Source organism: Somniosus microcephalus, chromosome 4 (assembly GCF_052327205.1).
Source record: "Somniosus microcephalus isolate GS21.2 chromosome 4, FLI_Smic_1.0, whole genome shotgun sequence".
Lineage (NCBI taxonomy): Eukaryota > Metazoa > Chordata > Chondrichthyes > Squaliformes > Somniosidae > Somniosus > Somniosus microcephalus.
This window is the reverse complement of record NC_140990.1, coordinates 257139689-257161143: the sequence shown is the minus strand read 5'-3', so window position 1 is coordinate 257161143 and position 21455 is coordinate 257139689. Positions and strand designations below refer to the sequence as shown.

The window sequence follows — 21455 nt, the reverse complement described above, 5'->3', positions numbered from 1 at the left end:
AAGAGATTAGCGTGTAAAGTTAAAGCACATGGGATTGAGGACAAGGTACTGACTTGGATAGAGAACTGGCTGGCAGACAGGAAGCAAAGAGTTGGAATAAACGGGTCTTTTTCCGAGTGGCAGGCAGTGACTAGTGGGGTACCGCAGGGATCGGTGCTAGGACCCCAGCTATTCACAATATATATTAATGATCTAGACGAGGGAACTAGATGTAATATCTCCAAGTTTGCAGACGACACAAAGCTGGGTGAGCGTGTGTGCTGTGAGGAGGATGCCGAGAAACTCCAGTATGATTTGGACAGGTTGGGTGATTGGGCAGATGCAGTATAATGTGGATAAATGCAAGGTTATACACTTGTGGCAAAAACAGGAAGGCAGATTATCTGAACGGCAATAGATTGGGAGAAGGGGAAGTGCAACGAGACCTGGGTGTCCTTGTGCACCAGTCGCTGAAGGTAAGCATACAGGTGCAGCAGGCAGTTAAGAAGGCAAATGGTATGTTGGCCTTCGTAGCGAGAGGATTCGAGTACAGGAACAAACATGTCTTGCTGCAGTTGTACAGGGCCTTGGTGAAACCACACCTTGAGTATTGTGTGCAGTTTTGGTCGCCTTATCGGAGGAAAGATGTTCGTGCCATGGAGGGAGTGCAGTGAAGATTCACCAGACAGATACCTGGGGTGGCAGGAATGACGTATGAGGAGGGATTGGGCTTATACTCGCTGGAGTTTAGAAGAATGAGAGGGGATCTCATTGAAACTTATAAAATTCTAACAGGACTAGACAGACTAGATGCAGGAAGGATGTTCTCGATGGCGGGGGAGTCCAGAACCAGGGGTCACAGTCTAAGGATAAGGGGTAAGCCATTTAGGACAGAAATGGGGAGGAATTTCTTCACCCAGAGAGTGGTGAACCTGTGGAATTCTCTACCACGGAAGGCAGTTGAGGCCAATTCATTAAATATATTCAAGAAGGAGTTGGATATATTTCTTAAGGCTAAAGGGATCAAGGGATATGGGGAGAAGGCAGGGACAGGGTACTGAGTTTGGATGATCAGCCATGATCTCATTGAATGGCGGAGCAGGCTTGAGGGGCCGAATGGCCTACTCCTGCTCCTATCATCTATGTTTCTATGAAAAGGAGAAAGGGTTTTTTAAAACTTATGCCTGGTAGGAACAATTCATTGCAGTGCTATGGTTAGGAAGCCTGGCTAAATGTAACAATTTACCCGATGAAACCAATTGCCAGGCTATAGACAAGAAGATTATTAAAATGAGACATTACATTACCTTTTAATAATAGAGTAAATGCAAATGATAAACTTAGTGCAAGATCCCAAGCAAGTTTCTCGTATTCTAGCATCCCACAACACAGGTGATTTGTAGGACGGAACACTTACTATCTAATATATAGAGTATATTAGTAAATAAGAGACAGCATCAAGGAAAAGAAAAAGGTTTATACAAATACAAAGGAAAGTAGAAATCCAGCAGACTCGGAGAGCTATAAAAAGCAACAAAGGGATACAAAGAAAGTAATGAGGTGCAAAAAGTGAATATGAAAAAAAAGCTTCCAAAGAATTTCAAAGCTAACAGCAAAAGTCTTTACAAATATATTAAAGAGTGGTTAATGGGGAACGTAGGCCTAATAAAGAGATGCAGGCGAGGTTATAATGGAATATAAAGACGATAAGGAAATGGAGAACTTTGAATCAGTTTTCACAATGGGGGAAGAGTACAAAATACCAGTGGTACAAGGCAACAGAAAAGTAAGTCAAGGAGAGGAACTTATTTCATCTAATGCAAGTAAAGAAATGGTGAGAGAAAATAACTGGACTTAAGGTAGACAAATCTGTAAGACCAGAGTCTTAAAAGGAGGTCAGGAAATTGCAGCTGCGTTAGTCAACATTTTCCAGAGCTCTATAGATTCAGGAATATATGCCTTTGGATTGAAAAATTGCAATTGTCACTGATTATTAGGGAGAAACCAGGTAATTTCAGACCTGTCAAAATTAAAGAAAGAGAGAGACAGCAAAAAAGAGAGAAAGAAAAAAAAAAGAGCCCGTGATTTTGAGGCCCCGGTTTCATTTAAATTTGGCTTACAAGGCTGGAGGGCTTAAAGATTGGACTGTGGCAGCTGCCAGCAAGGTAAATTGTGGAGGGGGGGGGGGGGTGACTGGGGCCCAGATTATTTTTGCCCACAAAAATAATTTGACACTCTTTGGTGGGCCTCTTCAGCACTTTGAGGAAATATATACTAAATGGTAAAATTTGAAAACGAACACAAGGGGGACTTAGGAGTTCAAATACATAAATCCTTAAAAATAGGAGCACAAGTTGATAAAGCTGCAAGAAAAAAAGCATATAGGATTTATAAATAGAAGCAGAGTGCAAAAGCAAAGAGTTAATGATGAAACCTCCAGAAATAATTGGTTAGGTTGTAGTTAGTATTTTATTGTGTGTCCCTCTTTAGGAAGTATGCCAAGGCCATGGAGAGAGTGCAGAAGAGATGAATAAGATTAAACCAGGGATGAGAGAATTTTGTTATGAGGAAAGACTGCAGAAACTGAGGGCAGGATTTTCATTGAGCTGTGGAGTCGGGATTGGAGGCGTGTGGGGGGTTAAAATCCTGAAATCAGGGGTCCTGACCCCATCCCGCACCCAACCCGCCTCCATACCAGTTTCAAAGGAGGCGGGTACCCGCCCCACACTGGGACCCGCCTACCCGAGGCGGGAAGGGATTAGTGCCAATGAACTGCCTGTTAACAGGTAGTTAACGGGCAGTTTTTAGCCTAATCCCTATTTTTAAGGTTGAAGTGTGGGATTCCCGACAGCTCCAAACCACGCCAAGTTAGAGGAGGCGGACCGTCGGGGTGAAGGGCTTGGAGGGGTCGAGATGTCGGTGTTCAGGTGAGTAATGTGTGAGTAATTGTCAAGCCTACTCCATCATATCATTCCTCACACCCATTTAGCTTGCAAGCCCACCCATCCTTCTCTTTCTATGCACTTCCTCACATCCCCATCTATCCATCCACCACTGCCATTCAACCTCATCCTTATGCAATTTGATGCCTCTCCCCGATAGTCACCCTCACCAAAATGCACACCATCCATTGGGTGAACACATGATATTAGTCACTCATGTTCTTTCCCCCGTTGCAGGAGTATAAAGCACGAAACACAGGGGAGAGGGAGAGAACCGGAGGTGGTCTTCCACAGATCTCACAACTGAAGGAGGAAGAAGCACTGGAGATCAGTGGTGTTTCAGCAACCCTGGCCGTCGGAGATGAGGACCTCCAAGCTACCTGGTGACTGAATCACATATAATCCACGTGTCATTCAACACTCAGTCATGTTGGCTTGATTTCAGCAACGAGTGAAATATGATCACCTTCATATGATAAGTTACAACATTCTTACCTTACCAGTACTAAGGCATATCTTTTCTCTCTACCAGGGCCTTCACACTCACAGCAGCAGCCACTGGACCTCGCGGATAACGAATCCTCAGAGGAGCTGATTCCTTCTGAGGGTGCATCGTCACAGAACTCAAGCTTACCATGCACCAGGTCAGATACTCCCACTTTGGTGGGTCCAGTTAGACAGATAGTTGGGTTTTCACCTGGTGACTCACACCAGACAAGTGAGCAAGAGCAGACAGTGGTGGCAGGCACAGCTGTGGAGACTCTGCGTTGGAGGGTGCAGCCCTCTCCAAGCTCTGCTCAGCTGAACACAGATGCTGTAGCCCGGGGGCCGTTGATGAAAAGGATAATCAGAGGGAAATCAGCGATGCACTGACAGGCCTTCCACACACACTGTCCACAATAGCAGAGTGTTGGAGTCTGCCTCAAGCATAAGTGGGGTGATGTCGCATGGCATTGTGATGATGTCTTCTTGCATGGTTAGAGCGGCCAACTCCGTGGAACATTAATCGCGGCCATCAAATGAATCCATACAGGCATTGACCACCACCATGCATACTCTGGATGCCAAATGTTTGGTGCCTTAAATACGATGACAGATACCTTAGCCTTGGCCTTACAGTGCATCACTGATCTGCACCAATCTGCTCTCCAGCACAGTGATAGCAGTAAAGTGCGGCTGGCTGTTGAGAGGGATGATTGCAAAAGGTGAATTGGAAGTGGGGACTTCACTCCGAGCACTCCCACTACTCACCCGTTGCTCGCTCCCCCAACCCCCATGGCCGAGTCTGTGCCTACACAAGTAATAAGTGGTGCAAAGTAATAGAAAAAGACTGGCCATTGGATGTGGTTGTTATAGTGGTCCACTGGTGGTAACTAAGCAAATCTTGCAGCTATAAAGGGAATCTCTGGCATCCCAGGCAGCAATGTGAGCAGCTGGTACTATACTGGTGTCATCTTCCTCCTCCTCGGTTTCAGCCGCAGACGGTGTGTGCTTTGCGCTTTATTCCTCCTGCAATCCTTGCTGCTGCACAATGTTCTGCAGAGTGCAACACACCACGATCATTCTGGATCCGCTGGCTGGTAAGTACTGAAGGCCACCTCCAGATCTGTCCGGGTCGCCGAAGAGTATCTTGAGCATGCCGATCGCATGATACATCTGGTGATCATATGGCTTTCATTGTAACCACTCTTGGGCGACATTAGTTGGGTTTCTCACGGGTGTCAGTAGCCAAGTTTAAAGGGAGTATTATTTATCTCCAAGCACCCACCTCTCAAGTTTGCTTGCAGGTCCAAAGAAGTCAGGGAGCTTGGACTGCTGCAGAATGAAAGCATCATGGCAGTTCCCTGGGAATCTGGCATACACCAGCAAATACATTTTCTGGTGGTTGCACACCAGCTGCACATTAAGGGAGTGGAAATCCTTGCAGTTAACAAATACTCCTGGTTGATCTTGGGGTGTGCGGATTGCCACTTGTGTGCAGTTGATGATGCCCTGAGCTTGTGGGAGGCCAGCCAGAGACGTAAACCCGAGTGCCCTCTCATTCTGTCTGGTGTCATCACAGGCAAAGTTGACATGGGTTCTTTGCCAGGGCCAGAAATTATCAGTCACCTGCCTTATGCATGTGTGCCGCCAACTGGGGAAACCTGGATGTGTTTCTGGCAGAGCCCAGAAAGGATCTGGAGGCAAAATAGTTGAGGGCAGTGATGACTTTCACAGATACTGGTAACACATGGCCACAAGGTCCAGCAGGGAGCAGGTCTTCTTCTAGGAGGCTACAGATGTCTAGCACCACCCGACACGACAACCTAACCCTCTGGAAGCACTGCTCCTCAGACAGCTCAAGGAGGCGCAGCCTCTGCCTGTACACCCCATTTCATAGGTAGTGCTTTCTGTGAGCTTGACCCCTTTGCTGCTGCTCCCCTCTCTGCTGTCCAGCTGTAGGTCTTGTAACAGTGGCCTGTTGCTACTGGTACTCCCCGATGTGCTGTCCAGAGGCGGGTCTGGCAACAGCAGCCTGTAGCTGCTGCTGTTTGTCATATTACTCCTCGTCAGAGGTCCAATCTAAGGCAGCCAAGGCGTCACCCATCCGGATCTGATTCTGAAAACCTCCAAAGTGTAGAAAGTAGCCTATCAGCACAAGTACTGTGAACAAACCCTTTCCCACTGGTAGGTAAGAAAGCAGTTGCGATCACTTAAGAATTTATTGGAATATTTGCCTGACTTTTAATGAACCGCATGAATTGCCATTGTGTTCTTGCCATGGCGAGTTTCAGGAAGCACGGAAAACCCGTGGATGTGTCGTTAAGTTTAAAATTAGGTTGAAATATCGTTGCAATTGAGTGATTAGCATATTTAAAATCACTAATGCACCTCTCCCGAGGGGGTTACACACAACCAACCCAACATGCCAGAGTTAAGCCTGGAAGTCGTCGTGTTGGAGCTGGCTTCCCAACACACTTACATTTTCGGCGAACTTAATCTCCCATCCGCACCTAAACCCATACTCTCTCCAACATTACAATTCCTCCCAATGATTCTATTAGTACATTTGAACCAGAGAGACTTTGTTACAAATTTCTAGCCAAGAGAGCATTAGTAGACAAGTAGATCATATAAGATACTGCAGGATGCTATTACGAAATCAGTCTTGTGACATTCCCAGGCATGCCTGATAATATCTGCACCAAAATCATTAGACTTTGTGTTGGTTATTGATATCTAAACATTATTAAAGTAAAAGATATGTATCCAATGTTATTACTGGATGACTCATTGAATTTATTCTAGAACACCAGGGCCCAGAAATTGGATTTCTGTTTGAGGCCCCCTTTTCAAAATTCCATTGCTACTGACTGCTGTGGTCAGTTTCTTCAGGCGCTTAGCAGACATTTCTGGGCCTAGAGTTTTTTTTTTAAATTATTTAATCTGCTGGACCTTACATCTGGTTAGTGGCAAGAACAGTATGGTTGTAGCATATTTACATGGTTTAGTGTAGCTTCCCCCATGTTAGTGTTGTTTGTGAAACCTATAGAGGAATGTTTCCATATACAGAAAGATTGCCTCACTGTGAAGCTGACGTGGTACCAGTTTGAGAGAAAAAGTTTAATTCCTGGAACATATTTCCTTCAATCGCAGCAAGTCAGCCTAAGGAACAATAGCATTTTTGCCACATAAAATTGCTATCAGAGATTAGGCAGCATTCAGGAAAACCAGGAATTAGTAGCTGTTTTCTTTAATTAGGCCCTTACAAATGCTGAGCCACGGAGAAGGATGTCCTTCTTGTACTGTGTGCAGTTGAACATTTTGACCTTACCTAGAAAGGATTCCTCTCAAGGTTATTGCAAGCCACAGAGCTCCGAAAGTGCTTCTGGTTCATCAGGCATTTACTGTTGCTGGAATTCAACTTCCAAGCAATCCACAGATCTGAGAGGAGTAATAATATTGTATATCCTCTCAAGAAACACAACAGCTGAAACAGCTGTGGGGGTGTACCCACTTGCCTGTTAGAGCAATATTAGCTCCGATTCATGCCAGTGTGCAGCAAGGATCACTTGATTAGGTTACAGAATGAGAACTCAAGTCACTGAACCAGTGAGACACGACTTATCAAGTAGACAAACTGTTCTTAAAAAGAGCACACTAGTTTTGTGACATTTTTCAGGACAGGACCCAGGACCCTTGCGACTCCCTATAAATTGTTCAAACCAGAGGTGTCGAGGATCATTTATGTGCAATTTCATGATCACTCAATGAGTGGTTATTTAGGTTTACCAAGCTACTTCCAAATACAGCAGCAAATATCTGGAATGAACACAGACGTTAATTGTGTCATGGTTGTCAAGTACCAAAGTGTTCCCACTCGCAGGTACATAGATCATTAAAGTGTCATGAACAGGTACAGAAAATAATCAAAAATGTTAATGGAATGCTGGCCTTTATGTCTAGAGGACTAGAATACAAGATGGTAAAAGTTATGCTGCAGCTATACAAAGCCCTGGTTAGACCACACCTGGAGTACTGTGAGCAGTTCTGGGCACCACATCTTAGGAAGGAAATATTGGCCTTGGAGGGAGTGCAGCGTAAGTTTACCAGTATGTTACTCGGACTCCAAGGATTAAATTACGAGGAGAGATTACACAAATTAGGATTGTACAGGAAACTTTCTGGTATCCGGCACTGACGGGGCAGAGTTGGTGCCGCCCCATCAAAACTGCCGTATAAACCCGCGCTAATGTTAAAACATACGGAGCTTTTCAGCTCCGTGTGAATCAACAAACCCTGTTGCTTAGCAACAGCTTCAAAACAGTCGGCCGCAGCTTAAAAGCATCTCTGTAGCTAAGCAACAGCTTCAGCTTGACCTTGCAGAGCCTGACTGGGAAAAAAAAGCAACGAGAAGTAAAAAAAACTTATAGGAAACGGCTCCTGAATTTTGCCGGTAGATAGAGCTTTCCGGACTTCCGGTTAAACGAAAGTTTCCTGTATTCCCTTTATTTAGAAGGTTAAGGAGCGATTTGATCAAAGTTTTCAAGATATTAAGGGGAACAGATAGGGTAGACAGAAATAAACTATTTCCGCTGATTGGGGAGTCTAGGACTTGGGGGCATAGTCTAAAAAATTAGAGCCATACCTTTCAGGAGTGAAATTAGGAATCACTTCTACAGAGGGAAGTTTGGAACGCTCTTCCGCAAACAGCAATTGATGCTAGATCAATTGTTAATTTTAAATCAGAGATTGATAGATTTTTGTTAACCAAAGGTATTAAAGGATATGGGCCAAAGGTGGGTATATGGTGTTAAGTCGCAGTTTAGCCATGATCTCATTGAATGGCAGAAGGGGCTCGAGGAGCTGAATGGCCTACTCCTGTTCCTATGTTCCAGCAAGCACCCGTTGAACTAACCGTTCCTATTAATCCTACTGCTCTATATGAGTATCAAGGCTCAACTTTGTTGGACCAGAACACTGTCACAGAATGGAGACTAATCTCTTTTATTGTAACACCAAGATACCAAGTGTAGTGAGTGTAACAATTTTTGATCCAACAGATACATGGCACCTAGAGTAAGGGGGAAAGACCCTCCGTTTACAACCAGGGCATAGCTCTCTAATCTCTGCCATACCCATGTTAACTCCAATTGTCCCCATCTTAGTGTGCATTTCGGCTGTCACTGTGGACCCAAGCCCATTACTCCCTTTTTTTCCTTCTTTCTGGGACACGTTCCTCCCGTCTTCCTCGCCTTCCAATCACCCAGCATGTCATCATTCTTTGTGTACCTTGCCTCCTGCGTTACTTACTCCAACCCATGACTACTTCTCTGCCTTCCTGCTGCCATCCAGGCTTCATTCCTCATTGGATAAGCCCACAGCTACCCTCTGTGCCTCTCTTGTCATTTCCTGAAGGACCAATCAAGGCACCCGTTTCTGCCTCATGAGCAGAAACCCAAAGTGTCCCAGCCTTTTCTTGCGCTAATGTTCCAATCCAGCACAGCCGTTGGGAGCTAATCTTGCCAATCTCCTTCCCGTTCCACTTACCCCCAACTACCAATTCCCACTTGTACTCTGCCAGCGGACCAACAATCAGCGCCCTTCTAAGCATTTCCATCCAGCATGTCCATTCACTTGTAAATAAGGCCCGTGCCATCCACAACTTTATTGTGCCCGATATCATTGACATCCCAACTTTGACTGAAATGTTTTCACAGCTGACAACACCTTGCCCCTGAACGAATCCTTCCCACCTGGCTATACTTTCCACCACCTGCCCCACCCAAACCGCTGTGGTGGCGGTGTGGCACTGTTGGTCTTGCCGTGGTACTTGCTCCTCTTTCAACCATCTTATTTTGTTCCAGCCCTCATTTCTCCTTTGGAATCAGCATTATCTACCTCCCTTCCCACCACCCCAAGTTTTTCTCCAAGATATCCTCCCTCCTTTCCTCCCACAGCCTCTGCACTGTGTGATTTGTCATCATTGGCGATTTAAATCTTCATCTCCGCTACCCTTATCCTCTCTCCTCGATCACTGACCTCCTGTCCTCCCTAAAGCTCTCCCATCATATAAACTCTCCTACCCATACACGGCCACCCCTTCAACCTTGCCATCTCTCATGGCTTCTCGACTCACATGGTCTTCATCACAGACAACGGCATCTCTGATCACTGTTATATCCCTAACCACCTTCATCTCCCTACGCCTTTCAAACCTTGTTGCCCTTGGCCTTCTCTTTGCTGCAATGCTTCTGTACAGAAATGCCCTGTAAATTGCCTGAAATGTGTTCCAAAATGGAGTTGGTAGTTAAACTGACGGCTGCTAAGTCAAAACCAATTAAAACAATGAAGGCTTTGAAAGCCAATTAAGTCATTGGCATGTGTATATAAACAAAACATTGGGGCAGTAATTCCTCCCCAAACGCATGAGTACGGAAGGGGTACTCACGTGTCTGGCCGGAGGAAATGCCGATTTTCAGCATGCACAGCGCATGCACTGAAAACCGGCATTTCCTCTCCTCTAACCCAAGAGGTGAAGAGGCTAGCGCGTGCGCTGTAGGGGGCAGCGCGTGCATCTTGGATTTCCTCTGTTTTGGGGGATTTGCGCATGTGTAAAGGCCTCCGGTCTTTACGCTTGTAAAAAGCACACGTAAGTATTTATTTTTACAGGTAAGTGGTGTTTTAGTGCAATTTAGAATTTTTTTTCCACAGGTTTATTATTTTAAAGAATCTACAATAAGGTAAGTTTAGTTTTAGACCCTTTTTATTAAAAATTTATTTTTTTCAAAAAAGAATTGTTTAAATTATTTTTTTTTTTTAAACTTATGTATACTTAATTTAATGATTGGGATTTTTTTTTAATTTTAATTAAAGTTTAAGTAGTGTTTTGGGGTGCAGTACTTCTCATGAGTTTGACAGTTCTTACTCTCAAACTTATGAATGAAGTTTCCCCTCCCAATTGGCTGAACAGTGCTCACCTGATCCCAGCCGGCACATCGCACTAACTACGCCGCTGGGTCAGGTTAGCACAGCGCGCCGACATCAGAACCGGGCCACTGACAGGAAATCCACTGCGGGCCAGGTTTCAGATGTCGGCGCGCCGGGTAAGTGCGCATCGGGGGCTTGCACGCGCGGCAAGCCCCCAACACCAAGTTCTGGGCCATTACTTATCAGTGATGGAAGGCCCATTTTGAAGAGAGTCTCAGAGGTAGCTCATCAGTGGAATATAAATAAGTCATGCTTTATCTGATCTTGAGGAGCTAGGGAGTAAAATGTGACTTTGCATGCTTAGGTATTCATGCCTCATTAACGTAGAGGTCCTCCAGGGCACTTGCATGGCTGTTGGAAGTGATCGACACCAAAAAAGAGTTGAACTCATCTGACCCGCATCACTCAGAATGGTCAATTGACTGGAAAAGGGTGTTCTTTGAAATTAAGGTACAATGTGTTCGGTACACCTCTCAGCAGATTCTGTTTTCATTAGATGTAGATTCTCTTTGTTCCTTTTAGTCTTCTGTAGTAATCTTTACTTAACATATGTAGAAGAATAACTTTACAAGTGACAAGAAATATCCACAACAGAGGAGGTTGCAGCAGTCAGATACAAGCAGAAATAAGGTTGTCACTTAAAGGTACAAGTTGTTAAGATCAAGGATTTAAGCCAACTAGTCCAGATACAGTCATTAATGCAGTCAATAATGCATAAGGTAGTTCAGCCAAAGATCTGAAGAGAATGGATAACGCCTCTACTGAGAGCAGTTAAATCACCCAGCATCCTGGCAGTTGACATTGGTGTCTAAGGAAAGGAGAGAAGTCAACTATCAGGATAAGGCTGAATAAGTTGCTAATCACCCGCACATAGACTCTATTTAAGGAGTTAATCCTAATTTAATTTCACCCATTTGCGGTAGTCTCAGACACTGATTTGATAATCAACAATTCACAGTAATACACTGAACTGCCTTTACAACCTATTATTCATTTTGTGAAGTAAAGAACATAAGAAATAGGAGTAGGCCATTCAGCCCTTCAAGCCTGCTCCACCATTCAATAAGACCTTCCAACTCAATTCCACTTTCCTGCACTATCCCCATATCCCTTGATTCCCTTAATATCCAAAAATCTATCGACCTCTGTCTTGAATATACTCAACAACTGAGCTTCCACAGCCCTCTGGGGTAGAGATTTCCAAAGATTCATAACCCTTTTGAGTGAAGAAATTTCTCCTCATCGCAGTCCTAAATGGTCAACTCCTTATCCCAAGACTGTGACCCCTAGTTCTAGACTCCCCAGCCAGGGGAAACATCCTCCCAGCATCTACCCTGTCAAGCCCTGTAAGAATTTTATATGTTTCAATGAGCTTACCGCTCATTCTTCTAAATTCTAGGGAAAATATGCCTAGTATTCTCAATCTTTCCTCATAGGATAATTCCCCCATTCCATGAATCAGTCTGATGAACCTTCATTGCACTCCCTCGAAGGCAAGTATATCCTTCCTTAGGTAAGGAGACCAAAACTGTACACAGTACTCCAGGTGTAGTCTCACCAGGGCCCTATATAACTGCAGCAAGACTCCTTTACTCTTATATACTCCGATCCTTTTGTAATAAAGGATAACATACCATTTGCTTTCCTAATTGTTTGCTGTCCCTGCACGTTAACGTTCGGTGATTCGTGTACAAGGACACCCAGGTCCTTCTGAATAACAACATTTCCCAATCTCTCACCATTTAAAAAATATTCTGCTTTTCTATTTTTCCTACCAAAGTGGATAATTTCACATTTCTCTGCATTATATTCCATCTGCCATGTTCTTGCCCACTCACTTAACCTGTCTGTATCCCTTTGCATCCTCCTCACAACTCACTTTCCCACCTAGCTTTGTATCGTCAGCAAACTTGGTTCCCTCATTTAAGTCCTTGATATAGATTGTGAATAGCTGAGACCCAAGCACTGATCCTTGCAGTACCCCAGTAGTTACAGCCTGCCACCCCAAAAATGACCCATTTATTCCTATTCTGTTTTCTGTCCATTAACCAATCCTCAATCCATGCTAATATATTATCCCAACCCCATGAGCACTAATTTTGTGTAATAACCTCGTGTGGCACCTTATCGAATGCTTTCTGAAAATCCAAATACACTACATCCACTGGTTCTCCCTTATCTACCCTGCTAGTTACAACTTCAAAATGCTCTATTAGATTTGTCAAACATAATTTCCCTTTCATAAATCCATGTTGACTCTGCCCAATCATATTATGATTTTCAAAGTGCCCTGTTACAACGTCTATTTCCTTATTCCCCATTATAATTTCTCCTGTCTCTGTCTGTAATGGACCCACTTTTGCTAATCTTTCTTTTTACATACCTATAGAAGCTTTTACAATCTGTTTTTGTGCCTCTTGTTAGTTTACTCTCATTCTATTTTCTCTCTCTTTATCATCAATTTCTTGGTCCTTTTTTGCTGAATTCTAAAATCCTCAGGCTTACTATGCTCTTTGGCAACCTTATAAGCCTCTTCCTTTAATCTAATACTATCTTTAACTTCTCTTGATAGCCACAGTTGGACCTTTTTTCTAGTGGGGTTTTTATTCCTTAAGGGAATGTACATTTGTTGTGAATTATGAATTATTTCTTTAAATGTTTGCCATTGGTTTCTACCATCATATCTTTTAATCTAGTTTCCCAACCTACCTTAGCCAAGTCGCGCCTCATACCTACATAGTTTGCTTTGTTCAGATTTAAGACCCTATATTTGGAATTATCTAAATCACTCCCAAACTCAACATAAAATTCTATCATATGATGACTGCACCCTAGAGGCTCCCTTATTACAAGGTTATTAATTAGCCATGTCCCATTGCACAATACTAGATCCAACTAGCCATTAATTACAAATTGCTAGGTGACCTTGTCTGCAACTATTTCTATATATTATTAATTACTCGTATACTCAAATATTTAACTCTAAATAGTAATAATTATGATTTTGAAATTAATAAACAATTGTTAGTGCATGACTTGTCTGACTTGTGATAATTTGGCCAGGGTTAACTTATTCACTCAGTAGCTTGTTGGTATCCTAATTGGGGTTGGTAAGGTAAATTTGAATTAAATCCAAATTGGGAGATGCAAGACAGTTTGGCGAGCCAAAATTAGCAATTATTCACTTCTAAAGTTAAGCTGGTGTAAACCCCATACAGTTCCTTAGTGAGGAGCTCAGGTGAGTGTGTTATAGATTTGTCTAGTACCTTGTCACATTTGTCGGGATATCAAAGTCCAGCGTTCTTACAGTTTCTACTGCCTTCCTCCCTTCCCTTGCCCACCAAGCGACACCATCCTCTTTTGTCCTAGCCCTGAACCTACATCTTTCCCCAGTTTCTCTCCTCTCTCCCTTTATGCCTTTTTCAAACTAATCTTGTCCATGAGGCTCTTGACCTCATTCCCGCTAAACTGCTGACCACACAACTTTTCTTCCTGGCCCTATGCTAGCTGTTGTTGTAAATGTAAATATACCTCCTTCTCAGGTACTGTACTTCTTGCTTTCAAAACCAGGATCACCCCCTCCTCAAATAAAACACCTTTGGCCCCTTTGTTCTTGTAAACTACTGGATGAGGTCATCATTGCTGGATCACTCCCTACACAGCTGCACTTTCACAGCCAATTATGCTCTAAACTACTGAAATCATTTTGTAAAGGTTTTCTCATTCTTTTTAATTTGGTTTGTGCTCATCAAGGGAGGGATGACAATGCTATACTTTCCCATTTTTTTTCCATGTGAAATAACAGATAGTTCATGAGTGATGGGTGTATAAAACCTATGTTATTCCCTGCAAAAAAGCCATGACTCATTTCTACCTACAAAGTTTGAGAATTACAATGCGCAACATTATGCAACTATATTTTTGTACAGCACCTTTGAATCAAACATCTATATATTTTACCAAGTTGCTTTGTTTGCCTTTTCTATAACTTACCAATCTCTTTTTGCACACGTGGAGCACAGGAAACAGAGCCATTTTTCTTGACTTCCTTTTTAGTGCTTTCTCCTTTGCCTGATGTCACTTTTGCTTTTGGAGCATTTGTCCTCCCCGATTTCAGAGGAGCAACCTTCAGATCTAACATTGGTTTGCATTAAAAAAAAGCATTAGTACTGTACATTTTCCAATATGTGCAAATGTTGACATTGCATTGCCTAATTTAAAAAAAGGTGTTTTACTTAAGTGAATTCTTTAACTGTTCAGATATGTGAGGTGTGGGAAAACAGAGGAAACCAGTTTTGTCTGCAAGAATGACCCTAGCCACCCTACAGCTCGTCATTTCAATTCCCCCTTTCATTGTAAGTCTGACTTATTGTCTTAGGCTTCCGACATTCTTCCAATTAAATTTCAGGAACAGTATACTTTCCTTCTGGATATTCTATAGCTCTCTGGTTTAATTATAGGATTTTAGACCTTAGCTGTCTCCCCATTTTCCTACCAGTTTCTTTCATTTACATTCTACTTTGCACACCTTTATTACCTGAGCTGTTTTACTGTTTTTTTTTGTCCTTTAATGCATTTTCATAAACTGTCTAAACTAACGTTTTATCTAATCACCCAGCACTTTTCATCTCTTACAAATGAAATGACGTATGAAGAGAGATTGGGTCAATTGGGCTTGTATTCGCTGGAGTTTAGAAGAATGAGAGGGGATCTCATTGAAACTTATAAAATTCTAACAGGACTAGACAGACTAGATGCAGGAAGGATGTTCCCGATGGCGGGGGAGTCCAGAACCAGGGGTGTCCAGAACCAGGGGTCACAGTCTAAGGATAAGGGGTAAGCCATTTAGGACAGAGATGAGGAGGAATTTCTTCACCTAGAGAGTGGTGAGCCGGTGGAATTCTCTACCACAGAAGGCAGTTGAGGCCAATTCGTTAAATATATTCAAGAAGGAGTTATATATATTTCTTAAGGCTAAAGGGATCAAGGGATATGGGGAGAAGGCAGGGACAGGGTACTGAATTTGGATGATCAGCCATGATCTCATTAAATGGCAGAACAGGCACGAGGGGCCGAATGGCCTACTCCTGCTCCTATCTTCTATGTTTCTAAATCCATTCTCAGACCTACCCGAAATGCTAACTTATCTTTTCAGATGCTGATATACCTGGTGTTTATAGTATCACCGTTAAGTTTCTCATGCAAATGAGAGAACAGATTAAATCAATGCTGACATTTTTAAATGGTATAGCATCACAGGAACTAAATAATGCAACATATACCTGCGGTCTCATTTTGCAAAATATCCTGCAATAAAGCTGCACATCGGTCAAGGCCTTTATGAATATTTGTAACCTTTGGAAAAACAATTGACATAATTTATGGTTGAATATCAGCTAAAATGATTCATATCTGCATTCAGTATTTAGATGCAACATTACTATAACTAAAACCAGAAGAATCAACTGTCTTAAAAAATTATACCTGATCCTCAGAATCAGTGGAATACAGGGAGTAACCAGACTCTACAGAGGTTATTGAAGCTTTTCCTCTTGCAGTCCTAGCGAGAGAAAAAATCAAAATGGAATCAATAAAACCTTTGCTTTCCATGTAGATTTGAACGTGAACTCTTTCACCTCAATTGCAACAAAACCCCAAATGTCACAAAAGAGATACAAGAACATAATAGGAGCAGTAGGCGGCCATTCTACCCCTCGAGCCTGTCCCGCCATTCAATAACATGGCTGATCTGATCTTGGCCTCAACGCCACTTTCCCGCCCGCTCCCCATAACCCTCGACTCCCCTGTAGCTCAAATATATGTCTATCTCCGCCTTGAATATATTCAATGACTCCTCCTCCACAGCTCTCTGGGGTAGAGAATTCCAAAGATTCACGACACTGAGAGAAGAAATTTCTCCTCATTTCCATTTAAAATGGGTGACCCCTTATCCTGAAACTGTGCCCTAGTTCTAGATTCCCCCACGAGGAGAAATATCCTCCCTGCATCTACCCTGTCAAGCCCCCTCAGAATCTTATATGTTTCAATAAGATCACCTCTCATTCTTCTAAACTCCAATGAGTTTAGGCCCAACCTGCTCAACCTTTCTTCATAAGACAACCCCTTCATCTCTGGAATTAACCTAGTGAACCTTCTCTGAACTGCCTCCAATGCAAGTATATCCCTCCTTAAATAAGGAGACCAAAACTGCACGCAGTACTCCAGGTGTGGTCTCACCAGCACCCTGTACAGTTGTAGCAAGACTTCCCTACTTTTATACTCCATCCCCCTTGCAATAAAGGCCAACATTCCATTTGCCTTCCTAATTACTTGCTGTACCTGCATGATAACTTTGTGTTTCATGTACAAGGGCCCCCAGATCCCTCTGTACCACAGCATTATGTCGTCTCTCTCCATTTAAATAATCATTTGCTTTTTTATTTTTCCTACTAAAGTGGATAACCTCACATTTTCCCACATTATACGTCATCTGCCAAATTTTTGCCCACTCACTTAACCTATCTATATCCCTTTGCAGACTCTATGTCCTCCTCACAACTTGCTTTTCCACCTATCTTTGTATCATCAGCAAATTTGGCTACAGTACACATGGTCCCTTCATCCAAGTCATTAATATAGATTGTAAACAGTTGAGGCCCCAGCACTGATCCCTGTGGCACCCCACTAGTTACAGTTTGCCAACCGGAAAATTACCCATTTATCCCGGCTCTTTGTTTTCTGTTAGTTAGCCAATCCTCTATCCATGCTAATATATTACCCTCAACCCCGTGCGCTCTTATCTTGTGCAGTAACCTTTTATGTGGCACCTTATTGAATGCCTTCTGGAAATCCAAATACACTACATCTACTGGTTCCCCTTTATCCACTCCTTACATTCTCAAAGAACTCTAGTAAATTTGTCAAACACTATTTCCCTTTCATAAAACCATGCTGATTCTGCTTGATTGTGTTCTGATTTTCTAAATGTCCTGCTATTACTTCCTTAATAATAGATTCCAGCATTTTCCCAATGACAGATATTAGGCTAACTGGCCTATAGTTTCCTGCTTTCTGCCTCCCTCCTTTTTTGAATAGGGGCGTTACATTTGCGGTTTTCCAATCCGCTGGGACCTCTCCAGAATCCAGGGAATTTTGATAGATTACAACCAACACATCCACTATCTCTGCAGCCACTTCTTTTAAAACCCTACGATGTAGGCCGTCAGGTCCAGGGGACTGGTCAGCCTTTAGTCCCATCAGTTTGCCTAGTACTTTTTCTCTAGTGAGAGTCATTGTTTTAAGTTCCTCCCTTCCTATAGCCCCTTGATTATCAATTATTATCTGTAAACCTACTCGCGTTTCTTAGCCCATCTTTGTTCCTAGGCATTATCCTGCACAAGAAACAACAAATATCATTAAAAAAAATAAAGGAAGACTGAGAGGCACCAATTAATGCTCCCTTTTACGACATCTAGGATGATCCAATTCAGTGGAATACAGCTTTTCCTTTTTTAAAAATGCAATTTCAAGAAAAGTACTGAATGAACAGGTTAAGACACAAATGTTCAGGTAGAAAGTGGCAACACAGCAAGACCTATATTGCTTCCAATCTTCCGTAATTCTACAATTATGAAAAAAAAGATGGTTTTTAATGTTGAGAACGCATAGAAGCAATAAATAATGGAACTGGTAGTAATACTAGTAAAGGGAGCTTGAATACTAATCACAGCCAGTGTTGCATTCCTGAAACTCCGGCGCAGAAAAAAAGTCGACAGCCTCCACAAAAGGACCCCTAACATTGTGCCAAGTGTTCAGGCAGCAATTATTAGACACATCTCCCAAAACAATAAACAGCCCTTTCTGTCAATACATTCTTAGCTCAAGTCTCTATTGTAAATGTCAACAGCTGCTATAATATTTTCCCCAAAAGTTAATAAATTTTACATATTGCATAAAACATAGCAATGCTGACAAAGAGGTTAGTAATCTTTATTGAAGCTTTTAATATTAACAAAAAACAGTTAATAACTCCAAAAAAAGGCAGAAACAGTGTAGATCTTACCTCTTTTTGCCATTCCATTGCTTGGAAGAGCCTACTAACCTTCCTGATGAGAGTACCTAGCAAGGAAATGAAACAATTTTCATACATTAACAGAATAAATCCTGAAACATGTTGGCAATTTCCAACTACGTTACAATGTGGGCCATTCCTTTAAATGGGTGACAAAAATCACAATGTTGACCCATCGACATTTAATGTAATTTGGTGCACACTGATTATGTATGTAGTAATATTAAAAGTCTTACATATGGCATGCACCTATGTCATGATTATGCTTTTTGTGTTAACATTTATAATAGGAAACCCTGTCAACATTTTACCATCACACCAAGTTTTAGTGGTGCTAAATAATAACTGGAGAGGTAGGGGATGTATGAATCAAAAGCAAGGTAATTAGCAGGAAAGTTGACAATGACAAAGTTCCAAAGACTAAAAATAAAGTTTGAAACAAAATAAAAATATGAAAAGATTATGGGCTGGATTTTGTGGGGGGGGGGGGGGGGGGGGGGGGTGGTCAGCGGGTGCAGGTCAGGTAGGAAAGTTTTTTCCCCCCCAGCAGGTTGGGACCCCGCTGTGAACTCGCCGCCATGTGCCTTTACCAAATGTTGGGTCCGCCAGCGCTGAGCAGACTCAACACGCAGCAGCGGGGGCGGCAATTAAAATCATTCGTGGCTTGTTTACTTAGCAATGGCTTTTTCCCAGCTTTTTGGATTTTACAGGTCACTCACCGGTTTCCCGCTGTGCCTAGACCTCTTCTGTGAAGCTGAGGCGGGAGTTCACTAGTCATTGAATCAGCTGATGAGTTGACAGCTTCAAATATCAAGTCAAAGCTCCCAGCTGATTGAGAAAATGTTCCCTTAACTACTAGTTTCTCTGAACTGCATTTCCACTACAGATTCAGGATGCTGCAAGTCTCCATCCAATGTGACCTCATTACCTCTCCCATCATTGACAGATTGCTTCTGTCATCTCTACTTCACCTGCCATCTATTCCATCAGCATGGGTGCCCTTGAAACTTTCTCACCTTGATCCTCAGAATCCCACCACGATCAGCCCCAACTCCAGCATCACCAACAAGACCAACCTTCTCCGCAATCAACTGATGCTGCACAGGACATCAGTACCCAACCACATTGCTGGCCGGGAGGCCTGGGATGGCCTCACCATGGCCAGATTTACTTCACTTGACGCTGTACACCCTGGCCGTCACATGATGCGTCAGGTTGGCACCACCCCACACCAATGCCATAAAGCGTCCCTACAATGCCCAAGCCATTCCTTTCACACTCCTCACCATTGCAGGGGTTACCATTATGTCTCGCCATGAAACTTCCAAAGGTGCACACAAATCTGTCCAAGAATGCAAAGTGTTGAAAATAAAGGTTTCCATGTTTGACACATTAACAGAAACTTTACATGAACATTGCATAAAGCACCCAAGTGCCTACCCTTGCGTGTTGTTAGTTGGTAAGATTGCACTAGGATGAGTGGCTAGTGAGATGGGGATGTGATAATGTAGATGGAGAGGGATGCGTGGAGGTGCAAGGTACGTTGGTGTGAGTAAGGATGTGCAGGAGTAGGGTAGGGAAGGCAGAGTGATGGGGATGTGATGAGAGGCACATCGGGATGAGGTTGAGTGCAGCTTTGTACTAACGTTTCCTGATCTACTGAGATCATTGAAAGGTTAGTGGCACTGCACCCAGGTCTTCCTGACCACATCGCTGCTTGTGCCCTCCTCTGCAATGTTCAACCAGTATCTGTTGATCTCCTGGGGAGGTCTCTTCCACCCATGGGATGGGAAGAGGACCTCCATGTGTGCTGTGACTCCCTCCATAAGCATATGGAGGGAGTCATGGAAGAGCCTGGGTGCAGCCCTGCACCTCTGTGCAGTGTTTGCAGCACCTCAATGCTGTAGAACACTGACAGCACAAATGTCAAAAGAAAGTTGGCCATGGTCCCTTTAAGGAAACCGGCTAATGATGCATCATCAGATGACGACACCAGACCCGCTTCCTCTAATTGGCCAGGAAATGTGCTGGGTGGGCTTAACAAGCCCAATCTCAGGAAATTCATTTCAGAGGCCGAGATGGAACCAGCAGCGGGATTGGGACCCGCCACCGACGTCCCCCATCACAGACCTGCCGAGGTTTGTAAAATCAAGCCCTATATTCCACAATAGCATGATTAAATGTATCCACTGTGTCTTTTAATATCATTAAAACTGAAGTCCTCACAGCTGCAACTGTAAGCTGAAGGTAGACTCTACAGTGTGAGCATGTGCAGTTTCCCAGGATGCACAAGTAGCATTTGGTAGCCGCAGTTTTCAAATGTTTTTGTGCAGTTTCCAACAATATTTGCTTGGCTGTTTTTCAAAATTATTTGAAGACAAATCAGAGGGTAAAGGTTTAAAAGCTTTATTCGGGTAAAGATTATTTTGAATGTTTATTTTCCAATATAACCGTTACCTGAAGTCAAATATGCCTCGATCTACAATAGTTTCTGTGTTTTTGAAAAGGATTTAAATGCAACCTGGATGGTGAATTTAAGTAGATTCTCAACTAAACTTTTAATTAAAAGCTATTCATTTTTATTTCATAAAGTGAATCAAAGAGGGAGGGGAGCAAGGGGGAAAGAGAAAAATGGGGGGGAAAAAGACAAATGGAGACACACGCCCAATCAAAAAACTATATTCCAATAGAAGAAATCTCTTAGCCAATTACAAACCAGTGCTTCCAAACCCAGAGTCCCCTCCTTCCCTGCTAACAGACAGCAGAAATCCAGTTCTGCCAAATCTCAGGTTTTGTTTTTTCCCCTCTATTTCCAGTTCTCTCTGCATTGTTCTTTTTACTTGTCAGTTTTTCTCTGTGGCCTTCATTTTCCATATATTCCTTTACCTAGGTTCCCCCTCCACAGTGCTCGCAAACTCCAGGACCAGAGCCATCTCCAATCTCTCTTTCCTCTCCAAAGTTCTTGAACGTGTTATTGCTGCTCAAATCCATGC

General features: G+C 43.0%; 1 protein-coding gene across 1 annotated transcript in view; it reads right to left on the bottom strand.

Annotated features, from left to right (window-relative positions):
- Positions 1-21455, bottom strand: part of ccdc14 (coiled-coil domain containing 14) — a 52642-nt gene that overhangs the window by 23885 nt on the left and 7302 nt on the right. The window contains 4 exon segments of the mRNA XM_085986287.1: positions 14385-14525; positions 15674-15746; positions 15876-15951; positions 18454-18509. Coding sequence (XP_085842413.1) covers positions 14385-14525; positions 15674-15746; positions 15876-15951; positions 18454-18509 — 346 coding nt within the window.